We start from the raw sequence: 16885 nt of genomic DNA, 5'->3' as shown, positions 1-16885 counted from the left end.
ATTTCAGCACTTTCTGCCTTTACAGTTACTTGTTATCATCTTCGCTGGAGCTGAGAAAACTGGTTAGCTCAGCCACCAAAACACGCTTCCTATCAGATGTCCCAGCGTTTCCTATGAAGAGATTGAATTTGAAAAGATGACTAAGAATTATGTATAGGCACATTATCCCTTTCTTCATAAGAGGTAAATCTCATCTTCAAATGCAAATGTTGTGTCTGTTATTTTCACAGATCCTTCAAATGTATAAACAAATTCTGAAGAGGATTTTATTTCAAGCAATGCATGGGAATTCTGTTTCTTAGTGGTGTGTAAAACATAAACACTATAAATAACACGCAGTTAATAATCCTGGTAGTGATTAAAATTGACTATACTTTCTTTACAAACAGATTTTTTTTTTCTGGACAGCTCATTTTCTACGGCTTCATTTAGGTGCTATGAAAGTGAAGGGGAAAGTCCCTTTCTAGATACATCTACTGATCTGGTCAGAGAAGCTCCGCAGAGGCTCTCAGTGCCTATCTGACTTTGCTTGAACAGTTTGCTTTAATATCGACAGGGCACTTCCGAGTTCCTTTAATGACATCTCTTTTCCACTTGAAGTGAAATAGCCTTTTGCTTCTCATCCTGTTTTAAACCTTTGGACACCTTCCTTGAGTGCACAAATTGAATGACACCATTCGCCTACACCACAGTTTGAGAAGCTGGGTCCTTTTGAGGATAACTGCGGAAACAGTGCAGTGACTGCTCAGAGAAAGATACTGAACTGTGAAAGAGTGCTGTCATGCGGGAAGAGAGGTACCATCTCCCTGAGATTCAAACCCTTTGGGTGCTTTGGTGCCTGTGGAGGCTAACGCTTGCCTCTAGTCTACTCTTTAGGCCCTACAGCCATTCTCAAGTGTCCTGCTTGGCAGTGCTGCAGGGGCTGGTGTGGTTCTGCCAGCCTGGAGCACATCTCTGTGGATACAGTCTTGGTGTAGTGCTGGGACCAAGACCCTGGTCTTTCACTCTCCTGTGGCTGTCGGTGGCATCTGGTTATTCTCATGTTGGTCTTTCCCCTCTTGTATGGGTGTTCCTCAGATCAGAGACTGGGGTGCAAATCTGCTATATCTGTGCCCTCACCACTGTCACAAAATCACTCGCTCACTGAGTTTTTTAGTCTGATATTTATCTATAGTGGGGGTTATTAGACTCTTGAATACTTTCTTGAAAATGGGACAAAGTGGAGATGTGTCATTGAGTCCCAAAGTGAGCAGGCAGCTACTAGACATGTAACTATTTCAGAGTATCTGGTTTTTAATAAGTATTAAAAAGTCGGATCTGTGCAGTTTAGAAGCAGTGTTGAAGGCTGAGAGTGCAAAATAGAGGCTGTTTCCCGCTACTTAGCAGCTCATGTCTGTTTCCTTCTCACAGGGGCTGCTCTCTTTCTTGCGTGCCGCTAGCTGCTGAAATAGAAACCTTCAGGCAGACTTGTGGAGACTATCCTACCTAAGCTTGGAAATTCCACCACCCCCTCCCCACCAGAGTACAGACTGGAACGTGTTCCCAGCCGTGCCTCCTTCTTCCAGGGTCCCTGCCAGAGAGCAGGCAGGCTTCAGTCCCAGGGGCACTACCAGCATCTGCCCCCAGTTGTCAGCTTCCCAACTTCCAAATGCCCCACATCCTCCAGCTGGGGTGGGTGTGTGGGGGTGTGTGTGTGTGTTTGTGCCAGGGGAGGTCAAACCTGTGCCTCAAAGGCCTCCTCTAACCTTGGCATGGTGTGGTGCTCATAGGCTCTAGCAGTTCTGCCTGGGGGAGAGTGACCAGGGTTAGCATCATTTGTTATTGCTGTTATTTTCCTTGTACATGGTAAAGAGCAGAGGATTCCTCTGAAGAGCAGAACTCAGAGCTGAAATGATTAGTTTGCTCTTGATATATAAAAAAAAGATGATAAATAAGCCCCCGAGGTCAGTGTTTTTGATAATATATTGCATTTCATTTGAACTGATCTATATGTTAAACTGCAGCAGTGTTCTGTTATAGGAATGTATTCTTATTTTAAAAATGCAGTTTAATTATATGAATAAATATTTTGATGGTTTTACTCCATCTTCCTACTCCTGTGTGACGAAAAACTGTGAATGATCTTTTCTGTACCATACCTGATTTTATGGGCCTCTGCCATATCACGTCTCATAGCTGGGGATCCATCCAAGCATTAGTTTATGTAGTTTCCCATGGCATGGAAATTACTTTCTCCTCCCTCTTGGATTTCATTTTCCCTCTAGTTGTAGTATGTCTATTTTGGGACGGGAGGACAAAAACTATGCCTGAGACAGACGTGCCTCATGCATTAGCACAGGAGTAGGAAGAGTTTTTATTTTGTTCATTCCAAATGAATCACAAAGTCTCTGATCGAGCACCTTGGCTCAGTGCAGCTCTAAGTGAAGGAAGAGCTGAGGAAGTCACTCAAAAGCACACTGGGGAGGAGGAGCGTCTCGCTGAAAGTGATGCTGCCATCTGGAAGCTTTCCCTTAGCCAGTTAGTTGCCATCTTTCCCAATGATTCATGGGTAGCCTAACTCTTTCTAAAAAGTCTGATATGTTTTATAGCTTAATGCGGAATATTAGAATAACAAAACCTGATATAACACGGGAAACCCTTTGGGAATCCCACAGAAATGTTAGCTGTGCAGCAAGAGTGTATGGGGCTGGAAAAGGGTGCAGGAGAAAGCTGGAACTTCATCTGCTTCCACTATTCAAGCTTTTGCTCACCCTTATGCTCAAACATTGGCCTCCTCAACTCAGACTAGCAAACTCTCCGTTGTGGAATGACAGACAGATGACACAAAAACCTCATGCACCAGTTCAGTCTGGTGTTTTGTCTTGATTTTCATTTTCACATGAACTGGTTTTGCTGTGCATTTGCATAATCAGGAAATTATGTGGACACACAAAAGGGAGGGGAAGAAGAGGGCACTTCGCCAGGGAAGGGACACAGCTTGTCAGAACAAGCACTTTGGTAACATATCCAAAGCCACAAATTGGCTCTTTTTGTCCCCTCTATCTTTTTCATATGTGCTTCAAATCAATCGCAGTTTGATGTTTCTCAAATAAATGGAAGAAAATCCAGAGCCTCATTATTTTACTTCTTTCATTTCACAACTCTCTGCCCATTTTCTCCAGCTGAACTGAAGCAGGGATGGAGGATGGTGAACCTGATTTCTCCCTTTATCCAAATTTATGTCAGGAGTAACTGTCCTGGGATGATTTGTGTTTGTATGTTGGGGAATCTCAGGGATTCCCCATGAGATGCATAGTAAGCGCACAAAATCACTCCTGATTTAGTTTCCTGAGTTGCTGATATTACAGCTGTCAAAATACAGAGTGGTTTGGTTTTGCAATCAAAGTGCTTATGTTAAGCCTTGTGTGTTTTAATGATGTCCTTTGGAAAATTCAGCTGTGTATCGTGTGATTGTTCCGAACAGAAACAATATTTAGTACCTTAAAATAATTGTCTTGAGAGGACTGGAAGTCCTTGAGCATGTACAGACTTAGTTCAGTCCCTCTCGAGTCAGCCAAGCAAATTCAAAAGCGACGGGAGCAGCATTCTGAGTAATCACTGCTTTCTGCTTGAAATCTCACATAGGCCAGCGTGACGGGGTATAGGAGGAATACTAAATAATCCCGAAGGCTTGGCAAGAGCTTGCTGAGCATACCTGCCTCACTGTGGTCTTTTAGCATATAACAGGCATCAGTACATCCAGTAAAAGATAAACTGGGTCAAGTGGGATAAAAGGAACTGGGGAAAAAAAGGAAAAAAAAAATAATCCGTGTAATCCAGGTCATTTCCACTGCAAGATTTAAGATCCAAGTGTGTCAAAGGGAAAGCAAAGCAGCAGAAATGGTGTAAGATATTGGCTTTGCTAGCATGTCATCAAAGTTCATGTTGCATTTTCACACCAACATTTGTGCAAAGAAGAATAGGACTCCACAAATCTTGAAGAATCACATGTACCAATTTTAGAAATGAAAATGAGGGACTGCTTCAGCTGGCACTGTGTTACACTAGTGGTGGTAGCTGATAACTCATTTAAGTGAAGGGAGACACGGGAAATGTGCAGGGATTTTGATGTATGGCGTGTGCTATAGAGTGTAAAATGCCATCGGTTGTGGAACTCTCTACACAGACATGGACAACCCTAAAACTAAAGAGTTACAGTTAAGAGCATAATATCCCAAATTGCTAGCAAATTTTGCCAAAATGTGTGATTTTTCTTGCCTCTGCTGTCTAGGAGTGGTGGTGTGCCTCCAAGGAGAGACAAGACTGTTGCTTGGTAGGACTTCTCCTGGGAGGTCCTTGCTGTAGTATTTGCTGTCTGTGCTGCTTGGCTTTGGCATTATCTTCATCTACTCCCGCTTCCCTTGCACTACTGTTTGGAAAAACCCATCTGGAGTATTGCTTGATGAGAGTGGCTGCTCCATACCTCTTAAGAAATGGTGGATGTGGCAATAGGACTTGGGTATGAGGTTTTCTATGGGGCTGTGCTTGGACGAGATTGTGGAATTAGAGTTTGGATTTGCTTTTTAGCCACTTGTGGATTTCACCTGGCTCAGCTTTGCAGTAATCTTTAATGCTTTAAAGTGTTTATGTAGCCAATGTTAGCCTGAGATTAGACTTTCTGAGTGAGGGATGCTTGAATATGTCTTTGGAGACTCAGCTAGACAAGTCTCTCTTTAATTTCGCTCTTCTTAGTCTAAATGCAATCAGTCCGGTGAATGCAAACTTGCCTGTGGCATTTTGTGTCCCCAACTGGCATGCAGGCTAGGAATCATTCTGTAATTGTGTGTAGCAATCGCTTTTGAATCTGTTGGCAAAGCTGCCTAAAATTTTTGCCTTCGAACGAGACTTTTTGATGAGAGTACCTGATATTACCCGTCTACATATTGGCGTATAGTTTCTGTCTGATTTTTGCCAAATGCACACAAAACATGCCTCTCATTTTTAGTACATTTCTTACAAGAAGAAAGCATTTTTCTCAAAAATTTCAGTTACATTTCATTGTTCTTCACCTTATGTTAAAGTCATCTTACATTAGGAAATAAGTAGCTGCTACTGACATGTGAGGTATAGTTTCTGCTTGTCTGCTTTATTAGCCAGGGTGCTATTTTGCAGTATACAGGACACTCAGTATGTATTCCAGATCCCTGAGGCGCTTGTGCTTGGCGTCCTTCCTGCTCTGAAATCTGTGCTGCCACTTCCTCGTTTCTGAGACCACCAACAGACAGGATCTGGGAGTCCAAAACGCAGTGGTTTAAGACACTGCTGGCACTCAGGTCCAACCCACCTTTCTGCCAACACAGACAGGGCCAAATAATATGAAATCTGTACCTCAGCCAGCCTGTTTCACAGACCATGTATTTGCTGAGGCATCAAGCAGAGGGCTGTGGAGCAGACAGCTGGTATTGGTATCATCTTCAGTCACTTCATCTAAATCTGTCAGTTCTCTCTTGACTGCGTCCTTGGTTATTCATGCTAAATAGCTTAAGCTAACACGATATGCTGCTGTTTTTTCTGCAGTGTTAAGAAGCCACACTGCTTGTCTGTGGGGTCCCGGAAAAACTCCAGTTTTCAGAAGTAGCTCCATATATTGGCATGACAGCAGCGAAAGGAATTCAGTCATTGGCAGTGTGGTTTAACGAATCAGCTGCAACAAAAATTTCATCTCATCAATTTTCTCTCTGAATACTTTTATAAGCTAGAAGGCACTACTTGCATGCCTGATCACTTGCATAGCAAAGGATATAGACTTTCAACTTGCTTTATTACTAACTTATTTGATCAATATCTCTATATATGAGAATATCTCTGTATGAGAGAATATCTGTCTATCTATGAAAGAGAAAAACATCTGCTTTGATGATGTTTAGAAAATTTCAAGGGGTGGAGAATCCATCAGTTCCTTTGGTTGATGGTTCCAGTAACTATCTACACTTTCTGCTATGGACATGGACCTTGTTTCTCATCTCAGTGAATCTGAGTTTAACTCTCAGCTTTTGGCTTAGATTATCTCTGTCTCTGCTACTGTATAGGACCACTTGGTAATTGTATTTTTTCCTTCTTCAGGTCCTAATGCAGCATAAGTTCTACTAACTTCTTAATTTCACTTCTAACAAGATCACGAAATTGAACTCCCTTCCTCCTCATTGAAGCATTTTCTTCCCCATATCTTTTATTTCTGTCCTCCTGTATGTTTTGTCTGTACACACCAGCAAAACGTAACCAGTACAAAATGCAGGTTATTCTAAATGATGCATATGCTAAAGATGCCTTCGCTGTTCCCCAATTAAACACAGACTGGCAGAGAGCAATTTTGTAACCCCGCTAACACTGCAATCATCTGTGCTGCTGGTTTAGAAGGGCTCTGGGGAGCGCACAAGACTGCATTGTCACTCTCCTGATCACATTAACGGTGAGGAAGTTGTGCGGAAAACCTTGGAGCAGAGAGAGCTTGAGAGACTATCGCCCAGTGTCCCCTGGCGTGCTTTCTGATGCTGGGTCCTGGCTAATATGGGATCACTGACCTTACAGGAAGGGAGGAAACATAATAGTAATTGAAATAAAGTTAAAGACAGGGTTTTGAGTGTACTGTGTTATGTTTAATTAGAGCGCTCTCTTTGGAATTTCTCTTTAGATTAAACTTTTGCTAAAAGGTATTTTTAAGATGTCTTGGATTTCTCTGACTTTTATAAGGCATCCCTAAAGAACTCTATCATAAAGGTATCATAGAGTTTAGCTTCCGCTTTCCCTAGAAGGCCAGGCCTATGTGTACAGCCTGTAGGTTTAGTCCAAAACTGAAACAATATCCAGACAAATTCTCATTGTCATCTTCCTCATAGACTAATGGGCTTCTGTTACCCCAAAGAGTTTAGATGGGTCTCACATTTTCAAGGACTCCTCTTCCACAGTATCCTTTTATCTGGAGTTATTCTAGCTGTACAGATGATAAGTGCATATGAACAGAGTACTTCATCATGGAAACTTTCTATACTGGACCAATATGAATAAACAGCCTTTTTGAATAATGAAAAAATAATTCAGAAATTCACAAAAGCAAGCTGAATGTGCAGGAAAACAATGAGAGCTTTGCAGGTCATTAATCCATCTAACCTCTTTGATATCTTTATGATAGAGTTCTTTAGGGATGCCTTATAAAAGTCAGAGAAATCCAACACCAGCACTTCAGTGGCTGACAGACATTTATGCAAGTAAGACCTATTTTGGGCTTAATCTCTAGAAGCTTCCATTGCATTTTCATTGACAAATGCACTTGCTATCGTCCTGCAGGTTTTCCCTGGAAGGGAACAGGAATTGGTAACTTCAAAACAGGAGGTGAGCGAAGGTTACCTTCAGGCTATGTTGTGGTTGATTTCAGTGAGGTTTTTTTCACTAGTGTGATAAAGCAGACATCGGAGACCACTCAGGGATGGACTCTACCCATGTGCTCAACTTGAGTACTGGTGCCAGTAGTTAGATCATCTGCGTTTCTTGCTTGACACAGCTGCAGTCCCTGCACTCCCTGTAGTACTGCTCCTCATCGGTGGGTTACAAGCCTTGTCAAAAGGAGTGGGGAAACAGATGGGTCAGAAATTGTCTCCCTTTAAGAAGTCATTACCTGTCTCCATGGAAAGGTGTTGGCAACACTACCAGTTATCTGCTGTCCTCACTACTTCGGTATTTAGAGTTCAGCTGTAATTTGAAGCTCAGCATGCACATATGAATGTATGAGAACACGTACGGGAATTCGTATCACAGGCATGTTCCTCATATACCTTTTATATTTTGGTGACACTGTCGTTTGACTTAAAACAGAGAAGGCCAGGAACAGCTCTTACCAGTAGAAGCCAGATTTTTCCTAGTGTGAATGACAAACTGAAGGAGATTATTTTGTAAACCATCTCTTCTCCCATTACAAGTTGTTGAGATCACTTCTTCCTCAAGGATTGTGCGATATTGAGTGTCTCTGTTGAACAACAACTTGCTTGTGTGTGCTAGAAATGAAGTTAAACCTGTAACTGAATTTTTTTGTGTGTGATTAGCAGTTGCATATTCCCTTTGCAAGATTAGAAGACCAACACTTTAAACCTCTGGTATACCTTGGAGAGTGTTGTCTGTTGTGAACACCTTCAATCTTCCCATCCCAGTGGTTTTCAAAGGCATTCTAGGAAAGGGATGACAACCTCTCTTCGGTTTCTTCTGCTAATAAAATCCCTAAAATTCTAAAGTGAGTAGAGCTTGGACGTTGATGGTCTCATCTTGGCACAGTTTAATTATAGGTATCTTTCGTTTCTTCTTTAGACGTTCCCTGTATTTTCTGTAGCACAAGAGTTTATCACACAGCATGATCCTCCGGAAAGAGAGCTGTGTACTGTACGTGAACTATGTGTACTATGACTATTTCTGGGTGACTCTGGTTAAAAACAACTCAGTGGGGAGTATCAGTCACTAAAAGCACTGTTATTGCTTCATGTAGCACTGGTGTAACAGGATAGGAGGAAGGCAGGCTTAAAGCATGCTGTGCCTCGTCTGAGGCTTGAAAGAAATAAGGCAAATCTGTGGCCACCACATGTTTAAGAGAGCGGACATTGCAGGCATTACATTAATAACTTTTGGAAGTGCAGCATGGGGGAGCTTGGTATTAACTTTAATAGGAGAGAATGCAAATTTCCTATTTTCACTCTGATATAGGCAGTAAACTCATGATATTATCAGAGGCAAGCATAGAGAGAAATGTGGGCAAGAACGCCTGTGAGAGATTCCACAGAGGGAAAACTGTTTATGGATATTTTTAGGTTTAAAAAATGGGGCTGAAAGGGATTTATCTATTTATCTCCTCCTGGACTTTTACACCAAAAATAGAGCTTCCCTACACCATAATGCTGTTGAAAACGAATGAATTTACTTGTTGTAGGAGGCACAACACTAAAACCAGCCACATGAGCAGCAATGCAGTATTTAGCCGGACTGTTTACTATTCATTGGTGTTTGTTTTTGCAAATAACTATTTAACTAGTGTGGCTCGTTGGAGAAAGAAATGCTTTGTTAAAAGACTGGTGCTGCATTCAAGCACATACCATTTCAAACCTGAAAAATATTCTCCAGGGGAAAAAAAAAAAAAAAGAAAAAAACCCCAGTGACATTAAATTTAATGCTGATATTTATAAGGTAAAAACCATGCAATTCAAAGATTCTTACCGAAAGTAAACAAATCTGTCCTTAGACTTGCTAGTTTACATATCCTAAGAAAGTAACAGCAACAAGCTCTAGACTCAGTGTTTAAAAAGTCCTTTGCAGATGTGGAGAGACATATGGGGAGCTTTGTCAAATGTAGTGATGCCTTCAAAACTGTTAGGTAGGTGAGGAGCCTAACGACACACTAGCTGTGAGGAGCAATCCCCTGCTGAACTTACTAACCAGATTTCTAGTTGTGTAACGTGATATTTGCTCATTTTGCTGGCCAAGTCAGGAGTCACTCAGAGCCAAGGAGCCTGACAAACATCTGCTTTTTCCAGGTCTGTGCTGGAACAGATTGTCACCCCGAAGCCCCAACATCTGCTCTGCGCAGAGGAACAGTTGTGGCATGGTGCTTGTTGGGTGCCAGAGCCTCTTAAAGGCACATTTCCCTGTGAAATGGTGGAGCCCCGCAGCCTGTGTGGTAGTAGAAGTATTTGGGTCAGGTTTTGGAGAGGCAACGTTGACTTCCAGTGATTTAATAGGGATTTAATAGGGGTTTACTTCCCAGCTTTTTCTGTGCTTCCTAAAAAATGAAGTACACATATAATTGAATTGGCTTGGCTTTTTGGGGGTTTTTGTTTGTTGTTCCCCCCCCCCGTGTTTTTCAACAGAGCAGCCCAGAAAGAGCTCATGCAATCTGCTGGAAATGTGTCTTTCATCGCAGGATCATAAGATAATTTAGGTTGGAAGGAGGTTTTGGAGGGCATCTGGTCCATCTCCTCACTCAGAGCAGGGACAGCTTTGAACTTGGATCTAGCCAAGAAGGGAAATCAAGAGGTTTGGGGAGGAAAAACCTTAAATATGGAGCTCCACCTGTGAAAGTTTTTTCTGTATCTTGCCTAATTCTCAGAGCCCAGAGCGACTGGGCTGTTCCAACAAGACCCACTGCTAAGTTAATTGCAAAGGTCTCCTGTTGTAACTTGCTTTGCTAATCCTCAAACGATTTTAAATTGATTATCTTAGCTTACTCTGAGTAAGACAAAAAAATAAGTCCAAATATAATTGAGGCTTCATTACAAATTGGAGTACTAATAGCAGTCATGCAGATATGGGACCCATTATGTATTTTACCTTTATTAAGTGATACTACTGTTTTACATTGTGTGCTAAAACTTTGAAAAAAACCCATGTAATTGCAAAGTAGTATGCCCAAATAACAGATCAGATTATAAGGCTACTAAAAATGGCTCTTATTAACATTCAGATAATGTCCTGGGAAAAAATTGTTTATACGCTCCTTTAATTGAAAACGTCCATACGAAGTACACTTGAGCCTGAAAGATCGGGTTATTAATGATTGTCGCAGGAGGATTTAAGCACATAATCGCCTCCTTTAATTTAATTTTAACGGGGAAAAAAATAAAAAAGAAGACCGTGCTGCAGACGCTGCCCGACGGGATAGACAGAGACCCATCTTTCAGACGACAGCGTCCGAGGCACCCAGCCTGTGCCTCAGGGAACGGAAGCCCTAAGGCAGTAGCACACGCTGAGCCGGGGCTGCAGGTCCCGCCCGCCCCTCAGGGACCGGCTCCGCGCGGGGGGCGGTTGGCGGCGGGGCGGCGACCGTTGGGGCCAGCGACCGTTGGGCAGACGCCCCGCGCTCGGCCCCCCCCCCCCCGCCCGCTGCGGGCGCACGCCGTCCTTGCCGCGGACCAGCGGGCGGGGCGTCATACCCCGCCGGGGGCCGGGCGGGCCGCAGGGGGCGGGCGGAGGGGACGGGACGGTGCCTCTCCTCCGCACCGCCGGGACAGCCGCACCGAGGCTCCCGGCTTGCTGCCACCCCGCCATGGCTCCCAGCTCCGAGCGGCTCTTCGACTCCCTGGGACACTTCGGCAGGTACCGGGGCAGCCCCGTCCCGTCTCCAGCGGGGAACGCGCCGGTGGGGTGCGGCCCGCCGCCCCGCGCACTCGCACACGCGGACGAGCACAGGGACTGTCACACACGCACTCACACATCCCCATGCAGGCACACGCATGCGGGGAGTGACGGAGACACACATAGGCATCATGCGTACCCCCACAGGGACTCACGCACGCGGGGGCTGAGAGAAAACAAACACACACACACGCACACTGACACACATGTGCTCACACACACTGCACCCCGACAATGTAGTCGCAGCACTCTACACACCCCCATATATACACATGCTGTGACCCATGCATATGCTCACACACACTATGCACACACACATGTCACATATGCACCCACACACTACCCATTCAGGCATACGCTGACACCTCTAGGCACCACGTCCATTCATATACACTATGCATGCAGTCACACGCATTCACGTACATGCACTCTGAGACACTTAACATTCACACATTCCTTGCACATGTGAGCGTGTACACACACACACCACCCCCCCACACACAGAGCCCCAGGCCCTGGAACAGCCTGAGCACTTGAGGGGTGATGGGAGGGCACAGGCAGTAGGTATAGGTGTGTTGCGTGACACGCGGATGGGTTGTTTCTGCCTAGGGGCACAGGCTTGTTGTGCGCGATAGATGGCGTGTTTCTATTGAGACTGGGCTTGTTGCATGATACATGGGTATGGAGTATATGTATACATATTTATCAGCAAAGGATTATCTTTATGTTAAACGGTGTGATGCGTTGTGGTGAGTTTTCTTTGATGTGGTTTGCTGCTCTGATGTGTGTGTATGCCTCGGTTTGTTAGATGGGACGCACAGATATGGTGTGCGCGTGTGCTTCTGTAGCTGTAGATGGTGGGCTGGTGTGTGAGACTGGTTATAGCAGGTAATGGAGAAGAAATGGTTGGCAAGGAAATGAAATTTTAGAGGATATGAATTGCAAGACTGAGGCGCACATCCTCACAGTGGGTTCTGTCGTGTACTTTCATGATGCACTGATCAGCATGGATTTTGCAGGATGTCTTGGAACAGTTGGCTATAAGTTTAAGCCATTGAATTTGTAGTGTTGTGCTTTCTAGCTCGGTCACCAGTGGGCAAGCCTAACCCACAGTGTTGATCTCCTTTCTGTCGGGGGCAAACAGAAGCAGCATTTTGAACAAAGCCTTGGAGCTCCTTTTAATGGTAGAAGTGCATACCTGCACTCTACAGCAGAATAGGCTCTTAGTATCATGTGCCAGCAGTAGTGGTGGGTATCCATAGCCTCTGTAGGTGGTTAGGATGGAAAGACTTTTCCTTTGCTTAAGTGGGAACTATGCTTAAAGTACATGTTTGGCCAAGTTGTGACTTACATGCGTATCTATCATCTGAACAATATCTCATTCATTATCCATTCTGGGTCAGCAAGAAAAATACCTTGTTCTGTGTGAAGTAGGAGAGCAATCCCAGCAATCAGTTTATTTTGCTGGTGCTCTTCTGTCTTGCATGTTCTTTGTGGAAAGCAGGCACTTGACACTGAATACTGAAATAATACAAAAGTAGTTATTCCAAACTACTGAAGTAGTTTTTTTTTTACTTGAGAACATTTATCAATACTTTAGATAAAGTTTTCACAACTACTTCTTGCAATTAAAGGGAGAACAATTCTACAGCAATAACCTTACATCTACGGGTCAGATTATTTGAGATGCAGTTCAATAGGGGTTGCTTTAGGTTAGGACCTTTGAGATTAACTGTGGACTACCAAAATTTGCATAGTCATGTTAGACTCATGGCTGTTGGAGATTTCAAAGACCACATGCTAAAAGTAAGTATAATAGTAGCTTACGGTGGATGCACCTATTTAAAAATGTTGTAAAAAAATCCTTTTAATCTCTTGATACTGCTAGATAAATTATCATACTTAATATAAAAAGTTGTTCTTAACTGTAAATAAGAAGTTAGTTCTGATTAGTTTGCATTTATGCATCATCATGACACTGACAGATAATCGATCATTTCTTCAGTTCAAGCAATTCTTATAAGGCCCATATAACCTATGCACTACATGTAGATTCTGTAGATTTGCCACAGCCAGATTCTGAGCAATCTGAGCATGACTGTTAGTATTTTGAGACTGTCTTGATTTTCCTAAAATCTGACAGATGCAGTAAAGAATGGCCAGCTGTTTATGTGTATATAAATATATACATGGAAAGAGTATGTATGCATTATATATATTATATATATAATATTTATAGCTATGTAAATGTTATTCATATACAGATAATATGGAAACCTTTCACTTTGATTTAGATTGTGAATTTTGCAGATGTGACACTCACATGGATGCTGACAATATTTAGTTTTCCATTCGGACTCTCCTTCAGAAGTCTTCGTGAAGCTGTAGTTCTTACTGGGGTCAAGACATGCACGAACAACCATAAAAACATAACGGCTTCTGTTTCCTTTGCCATTAAAGAAAGACTTTAAGCCTGTCTTTGAATTTGGGCATGGTAGCATCTGTGGACTATAAATTCAAGAAGGCTGTTTTAAACACTGTTCAATCATAGAATCATAGAATGGTTTGGGTTGGAAGGGACCTCCAAGATCATCTAGTTCCAACCCCCCTGCTGCAGGCAGGGACACCACCCTCCACTAGACCACATTGCCCAAAGCCCCATCCAACCTGGTCTTAAACACTTCCAGGGATGGGGCATCCACAACCTCTCTGGGCAACCTGTTCTTGAGTCTCTCTGGAGCATGAGATCACTGCTCGCTATTGAGCAAAAATGAATGAGAAAAAATGAATGAGAAAAAATAGTGAATGAGAAAAAATAGTCCTGTCTGTCTCAAATGGCCTCAACTCTAATGAGTTGCCAGGCCTTAAAGCTCCCGGTTTACCTGCATTGAACTGCACCCTTCTCCCATGCAGCAGTTCCAGCCAGACTGTGCCTATGGGCTCTCCCCCTCTGTCCCCTGCCCCTTCCCCAGCCCCCTTCTGCCCACTCACTCCAATTGCAAAAACCCGCTCTGGGGCCCGTCGGGTACAGAGGATATAGTCGGCCACTTGCCATCAGTGGCAGTCCCCGTGCCGGGAAAGCAGAGACATGATTAACGGGCGTAAGGTTGGTAGCACAGCCTGTGCATAGCGGGGAGGCATGCCTTAGGGCCTGGCTGGCTGGCTCACACTGCCCGCACATCTAGTTCCCAGGTAAACTAAAGGAGTTTTAATAACTTTAGTGACTTTAATCTACCAATGGGACACAGCATTTACTTATCTGGTTGCTAGTGAGAAACAGGCTATGCATTTTGCAGCTCTGATCTATACCATGACAGAGTGCTGAATGGAGACATGATCTAATCAAGAATAGCTGTCGAGAGAGAAATCTGGTAAGGTACCTCTTATCATAAATGTGGATGAGAGTTAGGATTTGATTTCCCAGCTGGAACGTCTGGTAGCTCTGAGATGCAGTTTACATGGTATGTAGAGTTTTCCCCGTGATTTACAGTTTTAAAATCTTGGCTTATACTTTAGCTAAAAGCAGGTGGTGAAAATTGTCAGTGAGAGAGGGGAAGATTGGGTGTCACTGATACTATTTCCAGCTTTTGTAAAGAAGTATTTCCAGTATCTTTTAAAAGATTGTCTTTTAAAGTATTCTGTCTCTTACAAAGTTGAGTAAGATTTTCAAACGTTGGTTTTATAAATAATGTATTTTACTATAAGTTAGACTATTTAATAAATTATCAATAGCTGCTCTTTACTGAAATGCTGGAGTATTTATTCAGTTTTTAACATCTTTACATTGTTACCTTATATGAACATGTTGCCTGGTCAGTGGAGTTGCTACAATTTGGACTTTAGAAGCCACCAATTTAAGGATTAGCAACCACTGCTAGTAGGAGACGTAGGACAGGCTGCCTGTTTGGATAGGATGCTCACCTGTTGTAGCTAAACATGGAGTTTGGTAGAGATTACTACACTTATCAACAGTTTCAACATTTTCTCTTAATTTCATTGGAACTTTTCTAGTGTCCGTAAATAGATCAGAGACTATGCTTAGCTCATAAAGAAACTGGCTTGACTTTTGTAGAGACTTTTTTAATGGATTTCTGCAATGCAGACCCTGCTGGTCAGTGCCATAGTAGCAATATTTGAACACTCAGTGCTAACGCCATTTCTCTTCTCCCTACTTTGTAGGGCTCTTGGTTCACTTCTAAGTTCCTGCACCAAACCATCTATCTTTTCACATCTCAGAACTTTTCCAGGCTCCTATTTTCATGCCCTTATGCTCTCTCTTGTTTCATAGCTCACAGCTTTTGTTGTGATCACATTACGTCTTCTGCAAATTGTGCTGTGTACATGATAGTTCCATGAATTCTTGGGTTTGTATCAAATAACAGAGTCCCAAGTATCTCAAAGAACATGCTCACCATTTTTTTTCACAAATAGAAGATAAGAATACTTTCAAGCAATGATTTTTCAAGCTCACATATTTCACATATGTCTTGAAAGGTTCTTCCCCAACAAAAATAAATTTTTCAAGTGGAGAAGTGTGCTTGCTGGACATGCAAAGAAATAGGTTTTCCAAGTTAGTATGGAGAAACAGGCAATCATATTCAGCACTTGAACAGATGATTAGCTTTGACTTAGAAAATGGAAACATTACAAGCTTTTTCTGAAATACTAATACATTTAGTGTTTAGGACATCCTGCACAAAATTAATATTTGTAAACAACATAATGTGAATTTCTGTTTAGCCTTTGAGTAGTTTCCTGAAGATGAACGAAATACTGTGGTCTAGAGATTATTTTCAAAAAACTCCCCTTTTTTTTCCCATATACTGGCTACTTGTATACAGTGGAAAAGTTTATAGAAACATATCTGTCATTCGGGTTTCAAAATGTAACAGTGGACAGCTGTTTATGTTTACTGGAATGTGCCAGACAGAAGAATCTCAAATCTAAGTCCTCCTTTGGCTCCTAGTCAGGGGTGGTGGTTGACAGAAATGCTTGATAAATATTCTTTAGCTTTATAACTATGCTATATTATAACATCTGAATCAGCCTGTGCTCATCTCAGATGTCCTTAGGATAAAAGAAGTGGACTTGGCTGCATTTCATTTTTTCCCTTCTTTTATTGCGGAGGGGGTGGTGTCCCCGGATATTTTGCAGAGAGTACTTGATCTTGTTGGTTGAATAGCATCATAATAGCCTTGGAGAACTGAGACAAGCCATGTGTTTTCACAGAGCGGACTCTAGCAGCTTAAACAAAGATGGTATTATCTATGCCTGACTAGGCAAAAGTAGAAATACTCTCAAGGCTCAGAACCAAAGCTGAACACTGGCAAGTGCTCCTGGATAATGGTGACAACACACTAGCAGTGTGGCCTGCAAGAGGTACTAACAGTATTTGCTGAGATCCAGGTCATACTGGAGGCAGTTTTGTCTATACAGACAAAACTGTACTGCATCAGAACATACTGGCAACCTCACCGTGCCTGTTTCTGGATTGAAAAAGTAGATTATAGTAATAGAAGTAGATTTAAAAAGTAGATTACAGTAACAGGAAAATAACTAAATAAAACCAAGATGAAAATGCACTTTATAGTACTATCCATTACTTGTCTAAGGCTACAACCTGCAATACAAGCAACACTCCAACTTTAAGTTAGTAAATCAATTATGATTTGTAAACTAGCTGCTGAGATTTGGGCTGGATCTCTGAAATGTTGGCAACCCCCCAGGGTGGCTTCTAGAC

At 42.6% G+C, this 16885-nt stretch overlaps 1 protein-coding gene across 2 annotated transcripts in view; it reads left to right on the top strand.

Annotated features, from left to right (window-relative positions):
* The first annotated feature begins 10983 nt into the window (after positions 1-10983).
* Positions 10984-16885, top strand: part of SLC22A16 (solute carrier family 22 member 16) — a 34881-nt gene continuing 28979 nt past the window's right edge. For both annotated transcript variants that reach the window (XM_054822385.1, XM_054822384.1), the window contains exon 1: positions 10984-11106. In XM_054822385.1, coding sequence (XP_054678360.1) covers positions 11057-11106 — 50 coding nt within the window. In that variant the 5' untranslated portion in view covers positions 10984-11056. The remainder of the gene's footprint in view (positions 11107-16885) is intronic.

This window comes from Grus americana, chromosome 3 (genome assembly GCF_028858705.1).
Source record: "Grus americana isolate bGruAme1 chromosome 3, bGruAme1.mat, whole genome shotgun sequence".
Taxonomy (NCBI): domain Eukaryota; kingdom Metazoa; phylum Chordata; class Aves; order Gruiformes; family Gruidae; genus Grus; species Grus americana.
This window is presented reverse-complemented; position numbering and strand designations above follow the sequence as displayed.